Below are 26,747 nucleotides of genomic sequence, written 5' to 3' on the forward strand. Positions count from 1 at the left end.
GATCTTCAGTGCTTCCAGAATAAATCTGTGAATATCAGCCAGAAATCTTGGAATACTTACTATAAAGTTCACCTTCCTTTCATTCAGATCTCTCAGGTGATGTTCAGCAGTTTATTATCATCTCTGTGAAGCACACCAGGCCTTTTATGGGATTTCTTGCTACCCGCTTCCCCCCCACCCCCCCATCCCTCTTCTATTTCAACACATTTTAGGATCTAATCAGGAGTTTTATAATTACTAAGAGAATCCACTCTCATAGGTCTCAAAATGTTGCTTTCATACGTCTTACAATTGAATCTTAAGTTCCTTTCTGATTTAGTCTGTGAAGACCCGTATTTGTAACAATATCATCAAGTAAACTTGTGAAGCGTACATGACTTCTTATGGATCAGATCTCTGCTGGCATCCATTATTCATCCTAAAAAGGTATTCCTAAATCTGCATCCACAATTAAGACTAAAAATAGTATTGCTTTTAATTGACAACAAGTTATATCTATATATTAATTTGCCTCTTTCCTCCCATATGTTATAAATTTCAGAGAATTCTTGTTATTGTGTACACAATTTTTTCTTATAAATGGAAAGGTATGGATGAGATGTTTAATGTGCAAGTCTGTAAAAATTCAGAAACCAGTTTTCAAAACCCAAAACTTCTTCCCAAGCAAGAGTGTAACAAAATAGTCAATACTTTTAGAAAATAAGACCTGCTATTCTGTTCATCAGAACTAACCTTTCCGTTCATGTAACAGAACTGATAGTGATGATCTTGTTTTACACTAAAATTACTCATTTTCCATAAGAGTCACCCTACAACCTTCTGTTCTGTGTTTTTAATTTTCTTTTTTTTAAGCAATTTTTTCTCCCATTCCTATTTCGTAGAACTACTATGTTAATATTTCCCAGGTACGTTAACATAGTCACAGATTACTGCTGCAAAAGTTATTTCTATCTTTGTTAGGAAGTGTTTTTAAATAGTTCATTTACAGTAATTGCAACAAGTAAATAAATAAAATTGGTGAAAGGGACAAAGATATTTTACAGATGTGTGTGGATATTTGTGTTCATACACATAAACACTTAAAAAAATAGTTATCAGATGTTCTCCAAGATGTAAATATGTTCTCAGATAAGAAAATGCTTTGTGCTTAATGCTGATATATACAAATGCCAAGGAAGGAGAAAAAAAGCCTTTTCTGATGCAAAACAAAAATATGAAACAGACGTTCTTAATGTCATCAGGAACAGAATTAGGAAAACAAACTTCGAATGTCAAAAACTGTTGTAGTCCCAAAAAGAAAGGCACCATTTGTGCTGATGAGCAATAGCTACTGGGCAAAATCCACATAGCCTTTTGTTATCATCAAACAACCATTTCTGAACTGCAGAAATTAAAGAAAGGCCTTTCCTCAGCAAACTGCCAGAAATGAACTATTCTAGGCAACCATAATTTTGTTAGTCCTGAGGGGAAGACTGGTATGCCCTTGCAATGCTGACGGTTTTTGAAACCAGAAACACTTCCAAAATGAAAATTGTGGGTTTTATCTAGAGGTAAATATTTTATTTGTGCAATATACTACAGTAACTATAATAGAAAATGACAATAAAAAAGAAATGGTGTATTTTAAAATTACTTAAGAAAATGAATTGTTTGATGACTTAAATAGTATGAATGCAGGGCCTCTAAAGTAAAAGAAATCAGTGTAAACAGTCTTCCTTAGATTCATCTGTGTATGGATGTAAGGTGAAGAGTAATCTTAACAAAGGAAATAATGGCTGCAGTGTTGTATGTTAAGTTCTTAGAAAAAAATTAGAGGGAAAAGTGCATCTTTTTTTCTTGTTGTGTGGTGAAGAAATCTCAAAGGACCAGTGAAGGCAACTGAGCTATAAGAAAACAGTTCTTAGTCCAATTTTTCTTTTTCCTTTCCTTAATTGTTAATATTTTCTTCTCCAGACCTACTGTAGATAACTTCATCAGAAAAAAATGTTTGGTGTATAAAACACTTTTTTGTTTAAATGGTAATATTTTCCCATGTTGCCAGATTATAAGCTTTTTACAGCATCGGGGGCTACCCTGATCCTCTAACAGGCTGTTCATGAGCAGTTAATGGCATTTACTTTGTTTTCCAGAAAACTTTTGGTCGGCAGATTTGATCAAAATTTGTAGTAATAGAGCTTTATCTTCCTGGGTTGGTTGGGGTTTTTTTTGGCATAAATTTTGAAAAAGTGGTCCCTACTGTATAGAATGTTGAGTGGCTTTAAAAACAGAAGTTATTCACTCAGGGTGAAGTCGATAATATTTATTATTATTTTCCTGAATTAAGTTATACACGTTAAAAACGTTCTTTTCTGTACAACAATACTGCTGTTTGCTTCTTGTACAGATAATTTTGATTTTACTTCTCTTTTACTTGCTTTCTGTTTTGAGAACAAAATTTTAATTATGTGTTTGATCTCAGGTAACTCTTTAAAAAAGTCTGTTGAATTCATGAGGGTAATCTGTGGGTGTAAGGCCAGAAACAAAAAGGAAAGAGGGCATCAGTTTATACATTATCATCTCACCATCTTCTTCTTTTCTGTCGATCTTTCTGAACTCAACAACAAATGAGGTTTTATCTTAATATATTCATTAAAAGAAAAAGTATAATGAAAGTTATCCTCATTTCTAGGAAAAATTTTCTTAAGCTTTTCTTTTTTTGTCTTTTTAACCAGTGCTTAGATATTTCCTCTTTCATAATGAATGCAGTTGCACTAGTAAGCGATATATTTGGCTTGTCTACAGGGAGAAAATAACATACAGGAAGCCAGCTTGTTAATTTACTGCTTATTGGCAGCTCCACACTGTCATCTTGCTTGGTTATTCTTTGTGCATAGGACATCCAAACTAATTTGCTCTATCTGAAGGGTAGAAAAAATGATACCTTGCAAAAACAGTTTTGAAGATGCAGTGTCAGAATTCACATGATTTTGGAACTTTGTATGGAATATCTGGTCCATTATTAATTCATACTTTACTTGACTAGAACTTCCCATCAAAATAAGATTGCATCTTCACTAATTTGTATAGTTACAGGTCTCAGTATTATCCTTCAGTCTGAATAACTGCTGGAGATGCAGTATTATTACAGGATGAACTGAAGGTTTTCGAATGAAGCAAATGAAAATAATATTTGCTCATACAGGGCTGCCCTAAGTCTTGCCTTGAGTTTCATTTCTTCCTCATGAATTTTTTTGTGTTGTGACCTTGCTTTAGTATGTTTTGCACAATAACCTTATATAAATCTCACAGTATTATAAAGGCAATAAATACAGGTAAGAGAAGTTGGGCCTAACTGTGGTATAGTTAATTCAAGTAACAGTGCCCCAGTAGGCTTGAATTTCTTCCTGGGTTATCCACCCAGGATCCATGCTCTAGAGTGTGAAAAATTGTGTATCATAGGTGGTGTACCATTCCCTTGCGCAGCCATCATAGTTCCTGTCTGCACAAAGAGAAATACTTTTAAAATTCATTGTTTAAAATCAGTAGATATAGCATGATATTTAGTATTTCTTGAAAAATATTTGTTATAATTTGCAAATACAACGTCTGAATAAGAGCTGTTAAAAGTCATATGCTGTGATTCCATCCTGGTATTTTGCAGTAGAATGGTGTTAGTTCTAACAGTCTATGTCAAATACTTTAATAGTGACATAAAAATGTAGTTTACTAAGATACAGTGATAAACGAAGTTGCTTCTGGAAAATTCATGGATAAGATTTGCATACAATTCTTAGAGCTTTGAAAAAACCTAAGAAGATAAAAATGAAAGGCAGACTCTGAAGAGTTGTTGTCTTTTTGATTACTCTCTAGCCTTGAGAAAATATTGAAGCTGATCATTATGTTGGAAAAATACACTTTTTGTGGAAAGCAGTGAATGAATGATTTTCTGTTAAAACTATCTTTTGTGAGCTGTGAAAAATCATCTTCGGAGATCCCTGAAAATTCTGGGAGGACATCCTCTCTGGTTTTATGTCTATTTTGCATGGAGACTTATACAACATCATTCTCTCTATCCCGGCACTTGTAGCAATGCTAGTGCTCCTCTAAGCAGTCATTTTAATTTCTGACTACAAAGGGCAGGTTTTATTAGCCTTTTATTAGCCTTTACAGCTAACAGTGATACCTGAACTTATTTTAATGGCTTGAGGAAACCAACAATCTCATTTCAAACATAATCACAATTCTTACATCCCAATATGGTGTTAGTCATTTAAACTGATTTGCCAAACCTGTGCAAATTTTTGTAAGGTTGCTTTTGGATATTATGCTTTCCTTCTGATAGGATGCTTATGGTGAGTGCAAGGTTCACATTGTAGGCACCTAGATTTAGGTGTGAAAATACAGTGTATCCATGGGTGTTAGCTGTCTATCTTCTGCTATAGTGGAGTCTAGAAGGCAATCTTGCTCAGCCCCCACAGGGCTCCAGCACTGGTCAACGTGACAAATTCTCTAGACTCTGTTGACTCTATGGACTAGATCTCTGCTGGCAAAAATAGCAACTTGGATGTTTAACTCATATGCAGGTATGAATAGTTATGCATAGAAATGTAGGTGTCTGCAGGAAAGGAATGCTACCTGTAGAGGTTGATTTTTGAAGTGAGGAGATATGGTGAGGCTGAACATTCATAACGTCAATTTTTCAACCTCCTTATGGCCTACTGATATGATCATAGAGGAGGGAAGCAGCTATGCTTGATTCGGACTGCAGGGATAGGGTTTTTCTTATTTATTTCAAAGCAGTAGGGACATAAATATAAACAGATTGATAATTTTATGTACTCTAGAAAAGACAGGGTTAGGCCATGTATTGGTTTTGTAATTGTTTTATTTCCTGGTTTATGTATGAATTTTTAATAAGCTGATGAAAAGACCAGATTAAGACAGTACTTAAAATTGCACTGGCCATTGTGGCAGTGTACTCATTTTGCATGTGTTTAGTCTAAAGTACACATTTTTCAAATTTTATGGTGTATTACCTGAAATTCTTATCAGAACCACCTAAAATTGAGCTCTGTGCATTGAGATCTAGCACGGTTATTCTAAATGCTATATGATACTGAAACACAAGCATTCAACTATCCAGCTCATCAGGTGTGTCATGAAAATGTTAATGTTTAATCCTAAGGGGAGAGAACATGCTTATCCCTTGAGAGGACAAGGAAAGGTCATCACTTACAAGGATCCTACCATTTGACCTGAAAAATCATCAATAGGCTCCTCATAGGCCAAGTTGGAAGATACAGGGTTGTGCAGAAAGGAGTAGTGAGGAGCATCAGGGCAGAAGCCCAGAATATGTGAGGCAAAAATTATTTTTAATCATCCCCTTCTGGAATTAGAAGAAAAAAGAGTCAAAAGAGGGATGCCCTACTGCGTGTTATTCTCCCTATTTTTCAACTGCAGATTGACATAATATACTTGCTATATATACACAGCACATATATGAAATCATAGCATCATTAAGGTTGGAAAAGGCCTCTAGGCTCATCAAGTCTAACTGTCAACCCAATTCCACCATGCCTCCTAAACCATGTCCTGAAGTGCCACACCTACATGCCTTTTAAATGGTGACTTCACCACTGCTCTGGGCAGCCTGTTCCAATGCCTGACCACTCTTTCAGTGAAGAAATTTTCCCTAATATCCAATCAAAACCTTCCCTCATGCAGTTTGAAGCTGTTCCCTCTCTTTCTATCACTAGTAACTTGGGAGAAGAGACCAACGCCCACCTCACTACAACCTCCTTTCAGGTAGTTGTAGAGAGCAATAAGGTCTCCTCTCAGCCTCCTCTTCTCCAGGACAAACAACCACAGTTCCATCAGGTGCTCCTCATAAGACCTGCTCTCCAGACCCTTCACCAGCTTCATTGCCCTTCTTTGAACATGCTCCAGCAACGTGATATCTCTCTTGTAGTGAGGGGACCCAAACTGAACACAGTATTCAAAGTGCAGCCTCAACAGTGCTGAGTACAGGGGCACAATCACTTCCCTTCCCTGCTCCTACTGGCCACACTATTCCTGATACAAGCCAGGATGCTTTTGGCCTTCTTGGCCACCTGGGGACACTGCTGGCTCATGTTCAGCCGGCTGTCAACCAGTGCCCCCAGGTCCTTTTCCACCAGGCAGCTTTCCAGCCACTCCTCCCCAAGCCTGTAGCGTTGCATGGGGTTGTTGTGACCCAAGTGCAGGACCCAGCGCTTAGCCTTGTTGAACCTCATACAATTGACCTTGGCCCATCGATCCAGCCTGTTCAGATCCCTCTGTAGAGCATTCCTACCCTACAGCAGATCAATACGCCTGCCCAACTTGGTGTCATCTGTAAACTTACTGAGGGCACACTCAGTCCCCTCATCCAGATTATTGATAAAGATATTAAATATAACTGGCCACAACACCGAGCTCTGGGGAACCCTGCTCATGACCATCTGCCAGGTGGATGTAGCTCCGTTCACCACAACTCTTTGGGCTCAGCCATCCAGGCCATTTTTTACCCAGCAAAGAGTACACCTGTCCAAGCCATGAGCCACCAGCTTCTCTAGGAGGGTGCTGTGGGAGACAGTATCAAAAGCTTTGCTAAAGTGCAAGTAGACAACATCTACAGCCTTTCCCTCATCCACAAGGCGGGTCACCCGGTCATAGAAGATCAGGTTGGTCAGGCAGGACCTGCCTTTCATGAAGCCGTGCTGGCTGGGCTTGATCATCTGGTTGTCCTGCACTTGACTGGTGAGCTCACTAAAGATGTATATTTATGTTATGTAACACGTGCTTTTTATATAAAATGATACACCCCTCCATTAAAACTCTGCAGACTGGGAGTAAGTAAATGGCAGGTATGTGATAATCCTGTTTCATGTAGTCTCAGCACTGTGTCGATGTGCTTTTTCCACCCTCTTATCCCTCCCTCTGCCCTGTAAGATTTAGAAGACAGAAAAAGGGAATTCCTAGGTGCTTGAGGATATTTTGCTATAGACCTATAAACAGTCATAGCAAACTGGCAGCATAATCCTTGTCACTTTTCATCAGCATTACAATAACTATGAAATACAACAACTCACAGGACAAGTGTTTGCCCTGTGGCTATATCAACTGGACAATATACACCTCCTTGTCTAATGGCTAGGCATTTTTGTTTGAAAACAATGTCAACCCTTTCCAGATATGGAAAGGGATATTAGAATGTGTCACTGCTGAAGTTCAGGCAATAATTACTGACCTTCCGGCATTGGAAATAAGTCTCTCATTAAGCCTTTCCTTAATAATAGAAAATAGGAAAAATTTTACTTAGGTACTACTGGGATGAAGATGGGAAGTTATGCACCTAAGTGTGACATCTTGTAACCAGGAAACCTTCTATAGAACTGCGTGAGTCACTGAAGATTTCAGTCAAGTTTCTGTTTTTCAGGTTCATTTACCACTATCAATACATTACACATTCTACTAATGATATTTCTACAATACATTTTGTAATTTATTGAAATCTAGTTTCTTGTTATTGAACAAACCCATGGAAAACTGAGCAGGAAGCTGTACGCATTTTAAATTTTTTTAGTCACATTCAAAGCATTTTTGTCATAGATAGAAAGAAGAACGATGTAACATATATAAGAACACCAAGATATTTAAGAGGAAAAAGGAGTTCTTGTTAATTCCTCAAAAGCAAAATATTCCCAATGTGCTATGCAATAGTCAAAGCTCCTTAGGCTGAACAGTCCTGATACAGAACTTGATGGGAATGTTATATAAAACCAACATTACTTTTGCAAAAATATAATGAACTATTTTTCCACAAGGGGATTGGATCTGGTTTGAAAGTAGCTCACCACATTAAAGGACAGTGAGTGAATAAGTATTTTGGACAGTGAAAGGGACTTAGCTATATAAATCTTGTGTGGTGACATACTCTGCACTTGCACATTTTTTTGTAAGTCATCTGTTGTATACCGTGTAAGGATTTATATTAAAAGGAGATTTGTTTTTACCACTTATACCTGTCACAAACAATGGAACTTAAGGTGGTGGAAGTTTCATAAAAAATGTTAAAATTGGATGTGATAAAAGAGAGGAGAGTAAGACTTGTAACAACTGGTAATGCAGATGTATAATGATAATACCCAGTAAGATTTCCAAAATTAATACCTCTTAAAATATGAGTTTAAGTTCATGCTTCATGGCATAAGTTACTTCTCAATGATGGGCAAGTTCCTGTGAGCAAGTTATTCCAAACCCATTTGTTGAAGGATTTCCCATACTCTGAGGCATTTGGTACTCTGATGAAAGAGGGGAGTAGTTTTGGTAGAGCATTAAGCTGATTTGCTATGTAGATTCCTTTGTTTGTCAGCTTGGCAATGAGAGTTTCCAGGTTAACAGTTTTGCAGTAGTTAGGGAAATAGTATAGTGATAATTATGATAACTATTTGGGGAAAAAAGAATGATGCAATTCATGGTTTTACTGTTCACTGTTTTTGTCTTACATACAGGCTTACAGTTCCATAAAACTAGGACCCAGATCCCATATTTTAAATACATTTAAAATACTAAAAAAAAATCTCACCTTGAATGTATATTGAGAGACAATAGTAGAAGTAATAATTATAACATGTTGTTAACTTAGTCATAATTATTCTACTCTGAAACATGTGGGTAGGTTTTTCCATTAGAATTAGTAAAATAAGGTACTCTTCTGTATAAGCTTCACTTAATTTTCTTCTAAATGCATTTTATAATTAACAGCTTTTAGGATATTCTTCCTGCCTCTTTTAGATTAGTTTGTACATGACATTTTTAGCTATCTCAGTTTCTCCTTGTCTGGGTACTGTGAAGCTCATTAGCTTTTATGGAAAGCTAATGACTCCCTGTGGTGGGTTGACCCCAGCTGGCAGCTAAGGCCTGGCCTAGCAGGAACAATGGCTACTTTGGAAGGAGTTTTGTTGTTGAGCATGTTATATGGTATGGAACATACCTTTGGTCAGTTCAGATCAGCTGTCCCAGCTGAGTCATCTCCCAACTTCCTGCCCACCCCCAGCCCACTCACAGGGAGGGCAGAATGAGAAACAGAAAAGGCCTTGATGCTGTGCAAAGGCGGATCAGCAATAACTAAAACATCGGCAGGTTATCAACACTTTTGTTCACAAATCTAAAACACAGCACCATACAGGCTGGTATGAAAAAGCTTAACTCCATCGCAGCCAAACTCAGTATACTACTCATACAGAAAGTGCTACAGAGTTGCTAAGTATTATTATTCCTATTTCTCTTAATTATTGGTCACAATGTATGGTAGAAAATATTGACAATCTGGGATTAAAATATTTATTATTCATTCATATGGAGTGAGTGAAGAAAGAAACAATCTCAGATTTCAGCGTTCTACCATAAACTCCAATTGGAGTGAGATGCCCACAGGCTACAGATTCCCACTTGCATTAACTGTAAAATAAATGGAAATGTGAAGATTCGTTCTCATGTCTTGCAGGCTTGAGTTGCACAGGATCCCAATATGCACTCTGACAAACGCCTTTATATGCTGTCTGATATTGTACATGATTTCACTGCATGGAAGAGACATGAGGGTTGAGATTCTCATAAATATTAATCAAGAATTATTGAACAGTGGGAGGCTTCTGCATATCAATCTATATGAGAGGAAACTTTGCATTAAATACACCACCATCTAGCTATAAATCATTTGGGAAAAGTCAAAGTACTCTCAAGTATCACTTGTTGCTTTCCAACAGGCTAATTAAAAAAAACAGGCTAACAGTACATAGGCGACAGACACAATTTCATCGCATGATTATGAAAGGCTGGATTTTTTTTAATCCTATTAGAAGACAGTGCTTTTGAAAAGTTATGAGACTGTGGTAGCTTTGGGGGTTGAGTTCAGCTATCCACAGAACAGAATGAAACATAGAATAGTAGTGCAGGCTTCTTTACTCAGATTTAATAGCTTTGCTTTACTTTGAATGGGAAAAAAATTAGGATAGTGAAAGCTCTTCCCATGCACTTGCTGTTTTGGTTTACTGAGACGACCATCAGAACCATCTTACTGATATAAGTTTTGTGAAATTCCCCATCACACTGGGCCTATAGGCACCACTGGAGGACATTTTGTTACAGCTCTGGTAAATCACCCTTTTTTATTACACAAGGCGTTTTTGGGTCCCCGAATGTACTAACCTGTGACATCCAAAGCTACTTTTAACCTTAATGACTTGCAGTACTATTTTCTGATAAATTTGGTAAGTATTTTTGTTTTTACATTTGCTCTTGCCTCCTCATCAGAAAGACAAAGGCCAACTTGGCAATGAAAGCAGCGTTAACAATCTGACACTGGCATGCTGAGAAGATTCTTAATACTGGACAGAAGGGAAGTACAGACAGATTCACCCGGTGTTAGCAGGCAGCAATTAGGTTACTGGACAGTGGGCTAAAATTTATTTGCCACAGATCATTCCTATGTGCAAGCAGGTAACGGTTCTGAAGGAGGACTCTGTGATCTATCACAGTTCCTCCAACCTATCCACCATAATATTCTACATTCAGATCTATAAACCTCAAAGGAATGACTGTCCTTAGAACATCTTTCTTCCCAAGTGCAATTATAGCTGTTATAGTTGTATAGTTGTAACCTTAAACATGCAATTCAGAAAATTCCTGAATCTGGAGACCTAGGTGTTGTCAAGGGGGATGTTTGTTTTGAAGATGTGTGTGTATGAAAGATCAGTAATTGTAGGAGTTATTAGTAACTGACATGTAAAATTCACAATTACTTAAGACCAGAAACAGCGTAAGATCAATTTTTTTAAAAAATAACATTTTTTTCATACAGTGGATGTAAAAGTGGCATCTAAACCTCAGGCCTGAAGAATGACATTCCTCTGCATATTACTTTTCTTCTGTGTGCATGTGTGTGTGAGTTAGGGTATTGTGCCAAATCACAACTAATATAATGAAATTTGAAACACTTGATTGCTTCTTAAAAATCTCAGCATCAGATGACTGAGTAGTATAAGATTAAAATCTACTGCACTTAAGTAATTTTCACTGTATGAACAAAACAAAAAAATAGGTGTTTCATATATTCGCAGGCTAGAAGAGACCATGAGAACATCTTGTCTGACTCTCTGTATATACCATAGATTTTAAACATTTCAAATAGTCATCCAGAGATTCAGATAATGAATCTGATGTTTCTAAAACTACATCTGCTTGGGTTTGGCCGAATCTTCCAAAAAAAGCATAATCTTTTCCAGGAGATTCTTACCAAAGAAAATTTGTTCTCTGTGGCAGCTTGTGGCAACGGTTTATTGTCCCCATTGTTAGAAAAAATTACCTATTTTTAAATTTGTCTGGTTTCAGTCTGCAATCATTATTACAACTCCTCTGTGAAATTAAAGACAACATTACTCAACAGAATGTTCTCTCTGTTTAGGTGTGTATATATATATATAGATAAGTTGTAAATAGGTCTCTGTTATACTTTTCGTGAGCTAAATATATTGGACTGTCTCAGACTCTTGCTTAAAATTATTGTCTCCATCCTTCAAATAATTTTCAGATTTTTCCTTGCCCCTAGTTTTTTAATATTACTTTTTAGAAGGGCAGAAATAAAATAATATGAAGCAGTCTTAATTTGGTCTCCCCAATGCAGAATACATATATGAGACTGTCGCATTATTCTTACCTCTCTGTATATTCCTCCAAGGACTGTACAAGGAGTTTTGGGTCTTTTTTTGTTGTTGATTCATTAGGCTCGGATCTCGGATAGACCTGCATGTCTGTCATCCTTCGTAGTCATTACTTTTCAGGATATTGTTCTATATCCATGTCCTGCATTCCTCATTCACACATAAAGTTTCTCGACTTTAACCTTGGCTATGTTTGAACACATGACTTTCCTGTCATTATTTATGATCTTAGTGTCATGGACACGTATTTACATCCAAATCCCCTGTGAAAATTTTGTGAAGTATCAGATTTGGTACCAAGCAGAAGCAAAACCGCAAAATGATGATTCTGATTTGACAACTACTTTTTATTGCAGAGAAATTATTTTTCCTTCAGGTATCAGTTTTTATTCCAAGAAAGATATGATCACCTGATATTCAGTTACCTTCAGTGAGGTTTTCTAAAAGAAAAAAAAAATAGGTTTTTCTGACGAAGTTCATTTTTCCATGACCCCACGTTGACTGCATTATCTTCATGTTTTTCTGTAGTTGGTTCTCATATAATCTATTTTATTATTTCCTTGGGATATGCATCAAGCTACTCAGTTTAGCTGGGATACCTGGCTTTATCTTATGAATATGTTGACAATCATCTTCAGATTTTCCAAATTTACCAGTTATTCTGAGGTTTATTAAGACATTAAGAGTTAGTCAAGTCTTTCAAAATTATCAGGAACAAATTACCTAACCTGGCAGATATACGTTGCTATAAAAAAACCCCTGTTTATCATCTTCCTCAATTACTAGTGGCTTGGAAAATACTTCCTCACCTTTAGGTAACAAAAGTATAATTTCTCATTCTTTGGGGTTTTGGGGTTTTTTTACTATACCAGACATGGAATCGTCATCTTTCGTTATCAGTTTTCTTCACTCCCCCTTTTCCCTTCTGTATCTTCCCTCCAGAACTTCCGTTACTTTTTCCATCCTTCCACTTCTGCCTAGCAATTCTCACAGACCAAGAATCAGTCACACAAACCTCACAGGCATGTGAACAGACCTCCCCCTTGATTTGATCCGCTTCTCAAAACCCCAGCCGCACAGCTCTCACTGAGACAGGCAGGCAAACAAATATATCAAGCACACAGCTTGCCAAATCCTTTTACATCCAAGAAGACTGGCAGCTTTGAAACTATTTTTTCCTTACTTCTTTTTCATCTGTATTATTGGGCTGTTTGGGTATTTACATCTCTGTCCAGCTTTACTGAATTTTAATTGAGGCACTGAAAAGTTGCAGTATGACAGCCTGAGAAAGTATTGTTTGAACAATAGTACTGATAAAATCCTATTAGTTCTAATAGATCACTTTTGGCAACCATACTTCTTGTTCTGGGGAAGGGTAGGTCCTTTGTGAGGGTTTACCAGCTTCCCACTTTGGATCTTCTCTCCCACCCAGGTCCAAAGTTCTGTCTAATTTTAATATTCACAAATATTATTTTGACAAAGTGGTTTCCTATGTTCTTATTCAAAATGATATATCTTAGTTGTGTGTACTTGCTCCCAACTGTCTTTTTAGGACCTCAGTTGCAATGGTGCCTGTAGCATGATCAGTTAGAAATCATGTTGGGCCTTAGATAACCTGTATTTTCACCCAGACTTTGCCAACAGATCATTATATAGACTTAGGCAAGTCATTAAACTGCTTTCTTCACTTGCTGTAATATTTGTAAAATGCTCTGAAATCAGTAGGTAAATCTGCTACTTAACTTCAGTGTATTATTTTGCTCACATAGCTGATCTTTTAGTGTACCCTCCTCCAAAAATATTACCTTCTAGGCTAGCTTTACATTGGTGTCCGAAGTAGTGGATTTTTAAAGTCTGAACTAGAAAATATTATAAAGCAAAAAGTCTTCAGTACGTTAAGTGTACAAGAAAGTAGAATTATATTTTTTCCAGGCCTAGAGAAATTGCTACTTGAAGGAAGGAAGGGAGGGCACAAAACTGTGTCTTCAAATTTAGAAATAAGCAGAAGACAATGAATAGCATGGAGAGTTGTAAATTTTAAGTCTACAAACGTGAGAAGATTTAAGAATGTGAAAAAGAACAATCACGGAAAAAAAAAAATATTAAACTGCCCCTCACACACTTTAAAAGTAAGTTACATTTTAAATGGGTATTCAGGTATAGCTGAATATATACGATTAGCTTCAGAGCAAGGGACGATAGTTCTTCCAGGTGCAACAAATATAGCATCAGGATAAGGTTGTTGTGATCTTGAAGCCGGTGTCTTTAGTTTTCAAATAAACGCAATTACTGAAGCTGATGCCACTATTTAAATGGCAAGAACAATCTACCCAAGATACTGTAAGCTTTTTACTTGTGGCTTTTGGGCTGGTAACTAAATCTTACAAAGACATAAATCTGCAAAAGAAACCAGAATGCTTTGGAAAGTAGTGGTTGAAATACTTGAGACATGTTTTCAGCTGGTGTATGTTTTAAAGTGTGTTTGCTGATTCACTCTAGAATAAGGATGTGACTAACCCTGAACATCCGGAGCCCCCTCTGCTCTGGCTCCTAAACTGTTTCATTCATACCAGCCAGGTTAATCAACAGACACTATTTAAAGCATTTAAATGGTTCCACAATAACTAAATTCATCTTAACGGCATGTGCTGGGGAATGCTTATGCAAATCTCTTACCTGGCAGAATTTAGGGGATTTGTTTGGCAGAAGGTACCACCAGGTAATGAGAAGCTGGAGGACAAACCAATGTGTATTATGGTTTGTCTTTTATTATGTATATTAATATATATAGTTATTGAGATATTGTATATATTTTTAAATAATAATATTTATAGTATTTAAGGAATTTAATGTTGTTAATAAAATAATATTTATTTAACTTAATGTAATGTATGTTTATTTATAACATGTTATTACTTAGTATAAAATTAATGGAAAATTATACTAAATTACTAATATTTCTACTTTAAAAACAATTTTTATATATTATTGATACATAAATATCTCATTTTTCCTCCATGAGGAAAGCTAATTGTTGAGTGTCTTTTCGCACCTTTAACTGATGCAACACTTAGGAAAAGTATGTAAGACCTTATCTTTAATTTAATTTTAGAGTATATATTCACTGGTTTGGTAATCAAGCATTTTTTGTAACCAAAGTTAACGTAAGCTGAGTGCAGCTGTGGTTCGAAAGCATATTATGCTGACACTATTTGAGAAGCAAAGAGTAGTAACTTATATGTTCCTCTTGAAATCAATGGCATTTGAATGAAAAATGTTGCATAAATTGATCACTAACACTGCTTAATCAATTACTCATAAATAAGGCAGATTTCATTGAATCAAACTGATTTAAATCAGAAGAGTTGCTGATTTACATAATTGACGCTCATCTTGTTTTGTGTTGGTATTTTACTTCAGAAAGAAAGGGTTATTTTAATCAGCTGGAATAATCTTTAAAGTAAATAGATTTGCAAGCAGCACAAAGATTTCTTTTTGCTGTCAGGCTGATACATGATATATGAAAAAAATCATTTAAGGGTTTGTCCAGTTTAAAATATATTTATTTAGATTCTAAAATTTTTTTTGTGGTACAAAATGGTTAAAAAGTCGTTACTTTTTAAAAAAAAAAAATTACTTGTGTTTTCTTTCAAGTGGGATAGAAACTAGAGCACAGCTCAAAACATACAGCAAAATTTTACATCTTTTTCCTGAGCTAAATAAAGGTGCCATGAAATACGATGGATTCACATATACAATAAAATGTTGAACACACATTTTATTGTGCATATGTATCAACTGTGTATGAATGATAAAGGACTGATTTATTACAGAAAACCATTTTTAACACTTTAATACAGTTTCTGAAGACAGTAGGCCAGACTTTCAAAAGTATTTATATATTAAATCATATAGATGGTGTCTGATGGGATTTTCAACATCATATAATTGCCTTTGTGTGTTTATGTGTATCTAAAAATATCATTTGGATATAAGTCTGTTTCAAGTACATACATAAATTAAAAACAGCTTTGTGATTTCTTATTTTTCCCTATTACTTTGTATTATACTGGAAGACAAAAATAATGTTTTCAAACCCAAAGTGAGCTTACAAAAAAATCCAAAAATGTTTTTGTTGTGTTCGCTATTGAAATTGTGATCAAAAGGAATTAAAGCAAAAAATGGCTGCACTGTGTACTTACATTAACATAGATGGAATAATATCATAATAGGTGAAAATAAAGTATTTAATGTATTCAGTGCCTGCCATTACATTGACCTAAAATTAGGTTTTTTCCCTTGCCTTCACTTACCTTTAACTCATAAAAATAATGATAATTGAGAAGGGTTCATGAGCATAATATTTATTTTTCAATTTATGCCAATGACATCAGTAATTGATAGTAGGATTATCTTTTAACACAGATACTCATAAACTTAGAAGTAGCTTAAGTACCTTTCTTCTAAGAATATAAATTTTAAAAATCATATTGAATAGGAGCAGACATAAGTGAAAAATCCATTTTTCTTTGAAAATAATAATTTTTACCTATTTACCTCAGAAATCAAGTAATTTTAGTATATTCCTAATATTCACCAAGTTGTGTTATTGAATTTGTCTTCCTAGAATTATATAGGTTAACTCACTTTTTAAAAAATTTCTCCATGCTTGAATTAGCCACTGTAATTTTTGTCCCATGTTACACCATTCCACAGTAATGACAGATTGTCCCATATATCCAGTTTCTCCCTCCAAAAATACCTTAATCTCTCTTGCATGTACCGACAATCTTCTTGCACAGCAGTATGTCCACTTTTCTCCACGTTCCTTCCCTATGTTTTCCAACCTGTTACCTGTATATGTTAAATCTAAGCCATAGGATGAATTCCTGCTGAGTTCACCCCAGCTTCCCTCTGCCAGGAGCATGGTTATCCTCCACCCAGCCACAGATCCACATCACATGAACTCCTCCCCCACATTACAACCTCTGCTCCTCAAATGTGGCCAATGGATTCCAAAGCAGTAACACCAGAGTAGGGCAGGGATGAAGAGAGTGGTCTGCATGTAATTACATGAACCTAACTGTATTAGAAATAGGGCTGAAGATTGGTTATACTTGAAGAAGTTTGGCTGAGTTTATATTGTGTATAATATTAGCTCTAACGTAACTTTCTGTGTTTGCTTTTGTTGCTTTTACGTTTTCTGATTTTTTAGTGCTTGATTTGGCAATCTAGATATTTCAGTTTTGTTTTGCACTTGATAGTAATGAAAACAGCGATGACAATGCCTAGCCCTCAGTCAGTTCTCATCCAGAACAAAAGTCCTTTTAAGATGCACTAGGTTATTGTTTTGCAGGAGTGAAGATTAAATAACAGATATATGTAAGTCATTGTCTAGAATCTTGTGAATGCTCTTGGACAGTTCACTGATTGTTGCTTTACATTGGAGGCTGTTATGTAAAAGACAATCAATAAGCTAATTCTATTGTTCTTTTCTAACCACTGTTCATGTGTGTAATGTTGGGTGTTTAACACTGAGGTATGCCATAAACATCTGAAACGTCAGAATGTTGCTTGCTATTTAACCTCTTCTATTACAGGATGATTCTGTACATGATACAGTACAAGTTTGTTTCTCACACCAAAAAATGCTTACTACATAATAACAGAATCAGGAATCAATGACTTTATGCCTTCCCAAAAAGATTAAGAAAAGGATAATATTAGATGGCCAAAACAGCTAAAAATCAAATTCTGCCTGATGATTCTAGTCTTCCTCTATTACAAAACAACAGACCTTGTGGATAAAAAAGTAGCAGTAGTTGCCAAGTTATCATGACATAACTCTTGTAAAGGCTCACTCACCCCTTTTTTTAACTAAGAAAATTTAATTCAGATTACACATTTATGAGTGGCATAATAATAAATGACAAAAATGGTCTAATAATCAGTTCAACTCGTAATCACAGGCAGTCTGATTCATGCTGTCCCATCTTTGGATGGGAGTTGGACCAAATGAAATCCGGAGGTCCCTTCCAATTGAAATCATTCTATAGTTCTGTGTTCCTATGATACTGAAGGATTGATATGATGCAAGGATTTTGGAAGGTGAGGCTAAAATTAAAAATGTTCTTACATCTTCTGTAAGTAGGAAGTGCAAATGTAATTCACCCTGTCTTAGAGGAACTTACTGAACACTGTCCTGAAAACTCTTTTTGCCTGTTACTTTGGTAGTTCACTGATTAGTAAATACATTGTGGTTGCAAAGTATAGTGAGAAAATTTTGTGCTATTCTCAACGCAATTGTTGGAACATTCTGTCTGTCATAGTCCTTTATATCAATGGGACGTGAAAGGTATTTTTAGATTACATATCAGCATGCAGGTTCATTCGTAGGATCAAAGATTCAGAGGAAAATGTTATGTTAAGAAACGTACCAAAGGAAACAGCTGTTTGGGAAAAGTGCTGTGAAAGCTACTCAGATTGTAAGCAAAACTATTATACTTTCACATGACTCCATAAAATTTTGAGCAGTGGTTTTTGCCTAAATACAGTCAAATGATTGTGCAGTCAGAATTTATACGTTAACATTAGAGAATAGTCTTATAGTTCACATCTAAAATGTTATAAACATTCAGCTGTAGGGTTTTAAAGTTTAAACATATTATTCATGTTCAGTGAAAATTCCTTGATGTATGGAAAAGCATGAAGGGTCATTTAAATTGTAAGAAATATGGTGCTTGGATAGTTGGGAGGCATAAACCTAAATCCTCTTACGACATTCATTTCTACTGAATTAAAATGAGAAAGAGTCAGATAATTATCTGAATAACAATGAGCTCTGGGTTAAGTTGACGTTCCCAAGAAAGTTGAAGAAATATATGAAGTGAATTAAAATATGTGGGATGTACTATCTATTGTTATTTAATCTTCTTCTCTTTCCTGGCTTTTGTAAAAGTTATATCTGAATAGATATGCTCAGAGTAATCTTTACCTTTTCCCATATGTCAGTAGGAAAAAAAACACTTTTCCCATTAATCAGATAAATGGTTTTTAGACATTGTATTTGATGCACTCTAAATTACAATTTCAAAAACACTAAAAATTAAAACTGCTTAATATCTGAAACACCTGAAGCTGAGATATATCGTAATACACTGCTGCACATATTAGCTCATCTACTTTGCTTATAATGGCTTTCCCCCTTTGTACATAATGCACACGATAGCTCTGACTTTCTTTGATTTTGTGCTTTGCCTTCCAGGTTTGGATTTATTCTTCATAAGGATGAGCCTGTGCTCCAGAAAATTGATCTAGAAACGATGTCGTACATCAAGACAATTAGTTTAAAGGATTATAATTGCATTCCTCAGTCACTGGCTTATACACATCTTGGAGGATTTTTTTTTATCTGCTGTAAGCCTGATACCACTGGGGCTGTCCTACCGCAGCTTATAGTGGATAGTGTAACTGATTCTGTGATTGGATACAATGGCGATGTAACAGGCATGCCACATGTCTCTCCAGATGGACACTACCTTGTCAGCATTGATGATGCAAAAGGTCTCATGAGGATCCAGTCCATAACAATGAGAGGAGAAATACGGGATGCATTTGACATTCACACTAATTTGCACATATCTGATGTAGCTTTTCAGCCATCATTCACTGAAGCTCATCAATACAATGTCTACTGTAGCTCCAGCACACAAACTGATGTTCTCTTTGTGGAGCTCTCCTCTGGCAAGGTTAAGATGGTGAAGAGTCTGAAGGAGCCTGTCAAGGCAGGCGAATGGCTTTGGAACAGTAAGAACCGTCTTATAAAAGACAGTGGCCTTTTTGGTCAGTATCTCATGACCCCTTCCAAGGAATCTCTGTTTATCCTGGATGGACGCCTCAATAAGTTAAATTGTGAAATCACTGAAGTTGAGAGAGGCAACACAGTAATTTGGGTTGGAGAAGCATAAGGGTCTGTGTTAGATATTTACTGAATTAATAGTTTTACAGTACATTGCACTTAAATTACACCATTCTTCATATTTACACAATTTTATTTTTCAATTGTTAGACCCTTCTATACATGTTATTTCTTTGACTTGAACACAATTTGAATCAACTTCTACATAAAAGTTACTAAAACAATGGCTATTTCATAATGGTACTCCTTATTAATTATCAGCTGAGATTGTGTTGTTTGACTGAAATTACTAGATATTGAAATTGATGAGAAATATACATTATTTTAAATGAAGTAGGGAAAAAAACCAAAAAGCTTCAGGGAATTTAAAATGATACTTTGCATTTGTAAATGGAAGACTTAAATATGATTCAAATTTTGGTTTGGTTTGCTTCAGACACAAAATAAGAGCTGTTTGTACCATCTTTGACTCCTTAAACTGAAATGTTATGTCCTGTTCTGTCCAGTCCACTGTTTAATCTTTTTGTGCCTTGAAGCGAAAGTCTCACATGAAAGGTAAAGCATTGAAATTGCATAATTTATTCCCACTGTGGCTACAGGATTGCTTGTAATTGGAAAGAAACTTTTAGTATAAAATTTCTAGCCTCAAGTTGTGGAACATACATGGAGAGGAAAAAAGGAGAAATTATATTTGCAGGGTTTTCTGCTCACTGCGATTTGAGGACTTTATTTTTATGGTGAGTCTTAGCTGAAGGAGTTGCTTGCAGTAGCTTAACCGTTTTTTAGAAAAAAATAGATGTTAGGTTTTTCAGCTGTCACAGAGTTTCATCAGCGAGGAATTTCGGTTCTACTAAAGAGAAACACTGCACTTACCTTTCAGAGCAAACCATGTTCTAAAAACCTGGCATCACAAAGCTTCACTTATGTCATCAAGGAAATTGTTATTTAAAAACAAACAGAATGCATTTTAAGAAACTGAAAATGCAAAGAACTGAAGTCTACAACCAGTAGATAACATTTTTGCTTATGTACCATTGATCCATATTTGTTAAACCATTTGGTTAGCTCAACGGGTTTTCTATTCCATGCATCCAATTGGATTGTGCAAAATGAACAAACAACAAAAACTTTGTATTTTTTATAGTTTGTTTACTTAGAATTCTAATATTAACAATGCTTAAACATGTAAATGGGAAAAATAAGATTGCCAGAAGTAGACTAACAAGTCAGTAGGATCAGAAAGCCAGCAGTAAACAACTATCCAGACTTAGAGCAATGACTTAGAAGTTTGGGAGTATTTTTATTTTTATTATGTTTTTGCTAAAGAATGCTTATAAGCTCTTAAACTGACCTCCATTTACTGAAAGCAATCAGAAAAAAAATAATCTTTTTTTAAACAAAATTTTACTGCAATTCAGATTGTGTAAAATTGCTTAGAAATCTGGAATTTTCTAGCATTGTAATCTTGTGTGCATTTAGCATCCTGCCCTGTGTGGTACAGTAGATCTCTCTTTAGCTTGAGCAAACCTTCTGGTAGGTAGATTTAACTAAGATAAGAGTCTGCTTACATTTCTAGCTACTGAATCTGTTTTCCTTTTTAACAACTTTTCTCTGTTGTGAACAAAGAACCATGTAAACTGTTACTCACTTACTTGCAGTAGTCTGTCTCATGCATTTTTCTTCTGTAACTTATACCACGTGAATGTTCTGTATGTAGAAAATGCTTGACAAAAGGAGAATAAACCCCATAAATTTTAATCAGTCCTGACTATGGTGAATGCTCCAATGTAGCCACACTGAAGTGGCATGTAACACAGACTGTTACTTGAAAGCAAGAGAGAAGGCAGTTTATCTGCCTTTTATTATATAAATATGTGTGTGTGTGTGTGTGTGTGTATATAAATAACATACAGTGTGAACAGAAAACCTTTTAGAAGGGCTAAACTAACCAGAAAATTTTTCTTTGGCTGCTACAAAGAAAAACTCATCTATTAATCAATTAGGCACAGAATAATTAGAGTATAGACAAATGTCTATTCTCATGCCTAGCCTCTGGAGCCGAAAGCCGATAGTCTAGAAGCTGTACAACATATAGGCCCAGACCAAGAAGCATGTCACTCCAGTAGCACAGAACAACTCCCTCTCCAGTCTGCTCAGTGTAAATGGATTGTACGCTTACTTTGCCCTCTCCTTGCCTAACCATTAACGTTAAAGGTAAGAATTGAATCCCATTATCATAATAAGCTTCCCTTTACAATGAAAGCTGTTCTGCATTCTGCATGATCCCTTACAATCTCTATCAAAGTCCAAGTCAATTGTCAGTTTTGGCAGCGTTGAATTCTTTTGTATTAGCAACATTTGACAATTGGAGAAGGTTTAAAACTTGAATAAACTATGTTGCTCGTTATATGAACCAGGAGACCAAAATCTCTGGTAAAATCCTTAACAGATGTCAATAATACGACAGTAATTAATATAGTATAGAAACTGTCCCAATCAGTTTAGAATTCTTGTTTGAAACCAGACTCTCTATTCCCACCCTAAGAGTATCTCTGACTCTGGCTAAAGGAGTAGAGGACTTGCCAAATCCCTGTATTTTGTTTAGCTAGTCCAGTGTAATAGCTTAAAGACCACAGTTTGCTTCTTTCCCATTGTTATGGAACTGAAACAGGTTTCTGGTGTCCAGCAAGTGTTTGATCCCATTGAATAAATTAAAAATCAAACACTGCCTTCAGTGTTTCAAAATCCCCTTAATACGAACCCAGATGTAACAACCATTAGTTTTGAATCCTGTCTTTCGTAATTGCTGTTGGAAGCAGAGGCAATGAATGCCTTCTCTTAATTTATGGTAAGCACCCATAGTTTAGTTCATAAGCTGTTACAAACTATCAAGATTTAGGATTTTCTTATAGAAATACATTAGAGGAAAGTAGCAGAAAATAATGGAAATGTAATGGAAGAAGTCAAATGTACATGATGACCAAGTTCTGTTACAGCTGCTGAAAGTTTCTACTATGTTCCTGTAGACTAACGAATTTGAGAAGCACATGCGAGGACAAGACAGAGTGCTCTTCACCAGGGATCGTGATGATAGGACCGCTTTTGCTAAGGTATTAAAAAAAGTGTTATTTATAAGACATGGGGAAAAGACTCTGTGAGGCTATTTTAATAGTCAGCAAAGGAAAGAAAAAATGTTGCCAAAGTAAAAAAAGAGTTACTTTTCCCTTCAGTTTGACAGTAGATGTTTTTAATAGTCTGTGCCTGAAGGTATCTTTTAAACTACCATTCCGTAAACAGCTAATTATTTGCTGCACTACTATATCAATAGTAGTACATCAATACCTATGGGGGATTAAAAACAGATTTTTTTTTAAGTTTCTCTGTTATAAACTAGTAGAGATTTTTATTTTAAAATATTATCTTGCAATTTTTCAGTTTTTGCATGTGGTCCAGATTATCATCATCTGTCTTCATTTATATACTTTCTGACTACTCGGTTTATAATATCAAATTGTGAGAGATTGCTAGTTAAGCAACTGCATAAATAGGTAAACTGAAATCAGAACAACCCCTTCAGTGCATTTAATTATACTTCCCATAAACAAATTATTTCAAACATCTAGATATAAGGTGCCAAAGAGTTCGTAAGTCCAAAAATAAAATGTCTTTGCAAATACATAAGAAATGTGCCTGGTCTTTCAAAACTTCAATGGAAAAAATGATGAAACAAGTTTCAAAGAACTACATATTTTTGTAAGTTTTTATTGAGCCTCCTTCTTACACCATAACATTAAGCAAGGTTGTCTGTTAAATGCAAGTTAAGGGGCATCTGAACATTTAAGACTACCATAGTATTATTTAGATTTTAGTGACTCTTCATCAGCAGTTTCAATTTTCTTCAATTAACAGAACCTTCTGAGCTTGAATATGGTATTTCTTTGTGTAACTGAACAGCTGTTTGGTTACACTGAGGTAGTGTCTGCATTCCAGTTAGGAATGAATATTCCCAAATATGGATTACAGAATAGCAGTCTTGCAAATTTTGAATGTTGCATTAAGAAGAGAACATAGTTATTACATCATTTTGCCTACATACCACAAGATACTCAGTTTGATTTCAACTGAAAGAGCATCATCAGCTTAACTGGAACATTTGGTTTTGTCTAGTGAAAGACCAATAACAGGATACTTTGCAGGACATTTTGTAAATAGATTAGTAGGTCTCAATTCTTAAAAAAAATAAGACCAAACAAAACCCAAATATTACCAGTCATCTGTACTCATTTTTCCCCTTTTCATGGTATTTTGAACTGAATACCTGTAATGCATTTCAAGAGCTTCTGGAACAATTAATCAATTAGTTGCTACAGGAACATGCCTAGTGAATATTGCAAAAATTCAAAATTGCATTAACTAACATTTTCACTACTTCTCCTTATTCTGCCAATTATTCTCGCAAACAACCTTAGGGAAAACCAATACAGTCAGATAAGCTTTCTAAAATATTTTATAGGTCAACAGATTCCAGTTTTGTCTGATTTAACTTTATTGTGTGAATGTGTGGATCTGAACCAGGCTATGCTGTATCCTGAACAAGTGCTCTCACCACTGGATAGGGTACAAAAAGGAGGAAGCCATCGCCCAATCCTTCTGCATCTACATTTCAAAAGAAAAGAAATATTACATCTTCAAAGACTCTAGATGGCTATTTTGATCTTTCTGAACTCAGATCCAAAACTGCAGGAGGCACCTTCCAGCTGCTCTCAGTAGCAAACTGAGATCATAGTGGGGGTCCTACACGCTGTGTCAGTTCCATTAGCTACCTCTAGACCGTCTTTTTCATCCTCTGCCTCTCCAAGCTCTAATTCTGAGGTACCCAATATTTCCCATTGACATAGAGGACTCCTAACAATAAGCTCAAGAAAGCCACTTCGCAGCAATACCTAACCTTATGGCACTTCTGACTCTAAATTAGCCTTATGTACTCAAGGAGTGTGTATCAACTGGTAACAAGGTGACCTGACAGTACCCTGTTTCTGCCAGGTTGTGGCCAATATCAGACCATCACTGTAGGAAATACATTCAGGATAACGATTATTAAAGAAAATTAAAAAGGAAAAAAAAATCAACACCAAAACCTTATTTGCTGTCACAAGTAGCCAGAAAAATGCTTAAAACAGGGATCGATATACAAATTATAATTTTGTTTCCTTTAAAATCAATTTGCAAAATATCAGGCTTTATAGGACTGCTATCACAAACTTATTCTCCACGTTTATTTATAAAATACTCTAAAATTTTACTCACTTCTGTGATAAAACAGTGAAAGTTTCCAGCATAAATTTATTCATGACTATGCCATTTTTGTGATATAATTCTTTGCCTTTGATAATTATACTGCTTCTTTGATAACATTTTCCCAACTATGTATGTGTAAACACTTGTCACAACTTCTCACCGTTTTTTTGGTGAAGTTAGACAAGTACTTGATCACCATGATGGTTTCATAGCGGTTACAGTTGAAGTTCAGCCTTCTCGACTAGGGGTGGTCTGATTGAAAGCATTAATCTGAACAAGGTGAAGAGCTGCAACTCCCGTTTCCAATTTTTGCTGACAGCCCTATGAGGAAAACTGAGGTAAAGTGGCTTTTTTAGCCTGGAGAAGCATCTTCAGGGAGGCCTAATAGCAGCCTGCTAGGACCTATGGGGAGGTTATAAAAAAGATAGAGTGAGATTCTTCACAGTCCTCTCTGGCAGGAAGACAAGCCACAACAGCATAAATTGAGTCAAGAGTTTCAGACTGGATATAAGGAAAAGCTGTGAGGACATCCGAGCATGGGAGCAGATTGCCAAGAGAGGCTGTGCAGTCTCCATCCTTGGAGGTTTTCAAAACCTGGCTGGATTTTGCCATTCCAACCTTTAGCTGAACTAGCTTTGAGCAGGGTGTTGGACTACAGATCTGCCAAGGTCCCTTCCAACCTGAATTATTTTGTGATTGAATGATTATGACTTGGGGATGGAAACAATAGCAATCTTAATTTGTTTCAGTTGTTTTAAGTTTCTGACTGAGCTTGCACAGCAGGTATTTAAATGATACATTTGCAAATGAAAAACCCAAGTGTTAAGGCTGGGCTGAAATATGGCCTAAGCAAAACTCAAAAGTAACATGTTTTGTCACTTGAAATCCTTAGCTCTGAACATCTCCCTGTAAATCAAGGATATTGTAATTTTGAAATCTGGAACACATTTCTTGGCTTCCAGGAAATCCTAAGCTGATAATAGAATTTGTACAGGTTGCAATATGCGAAGGTAAGTACCCCTTTCTAAATATCTGAAAAAATACCTATAGCAGAAGAAAGGGATACTTGAGAACACCATTACAGATATGGTCTCTCAAGGCTCTGAGGCAGCATATGTCCAAATGGGAACACAGCTGGTTAAGTGTATCCTTGGTTGCAACTCTTCAGGTGAAACTGTTCTGGGCATTTTATTGAGACCTAATAGGTATATTTATAATATGATTCAGTAGTGGAATAAAAGATTTGTTAACTTTCTAATCGATTTGAGATAGAAGACCTCATGTCATATCTATAGTCATCTCTTCAAAGGAAATACTTCAATATGGAAAAAGTCCTATTCAGCTCTCATCAGTTTGTATTTTGCATTTTGGTTTTCAATTTAAGCAGGTCCTAAAGAAACTTACAGATGGCTTTTGTTTTGCAGTTAGCAACAAAAGTGTAAAACATATAGGAACACATATTTAAATATTATTCAGCTGCAATGACCCCTAAGTATGAATTAAATTTTCTGTGATACAGTTGTCAAGATGGGGAAAAACATAAGCTTAACTCTGCATCTCGAAAATCCCAATTTCAACCAAATTCAGAAGAAGACAAGATAGACCATACTAGGCGAGAGAGAGGAAAAAGTAATTCAGAACATGAGTATCTACTAATTAGAGAGATGTGAGATGGAGTCCAGCAGTCAAGAATCTTTGCATTTGTACCACATTGACAATGTTTCACTGTGACCACCCCCCCACCCTCCCCCAAGTGGAGGAAGACTCAGAAGAGAAGGGCAAAAATAATGAGCTCAAGGGAGAACGTAAAG

The 26,747-nt window shown here is 35.8% G+C and overlaps 1 protein-coding gene across 2 annotated transcripts in view; it reads left to right on the plus strand.

Annotated features, from left to right (window-relative positions):
• Nucleotides 1-21,399, plus strand: part of FSTL5 (follistatin like 5) — a 332,186-nt gene extending 310,787 nt beyond the window's left edge. For both annotated transcript variants that reach the window (XM_064449779.1, XM_064449780.1), the window contains one exon: nucleotides 18,985-21,399. In XM_064449779.1, coding sequence (XP_064305849.1) covers nucleotides 18,985-19,687 — 703 coding nt within the window. In that variant the 3' untranslated portion in view covers nucleotides 19,688-21,399. The remainder of the gene's footprint in view (nucleotides 1-18,984) is intronic.
• Nucleotides 21,400-26,747: the final 5,348 nt, after the last annotated feature.

This window comes from Phalacrocorax carbo, chromosome 4 (genome assembly GCF_963921805.1).
Source record: "Phalacrocorax carbo chromosome 4, bPhaCar2.1, whole genome shotgun sequence".
Taxonomy (NCBI): Eukaryota; Metazoa; Chordata; class Aves; order Suliformes; family Phalacrocoracidae; genus Phalacrocorax; species Phalacrocorax carbo.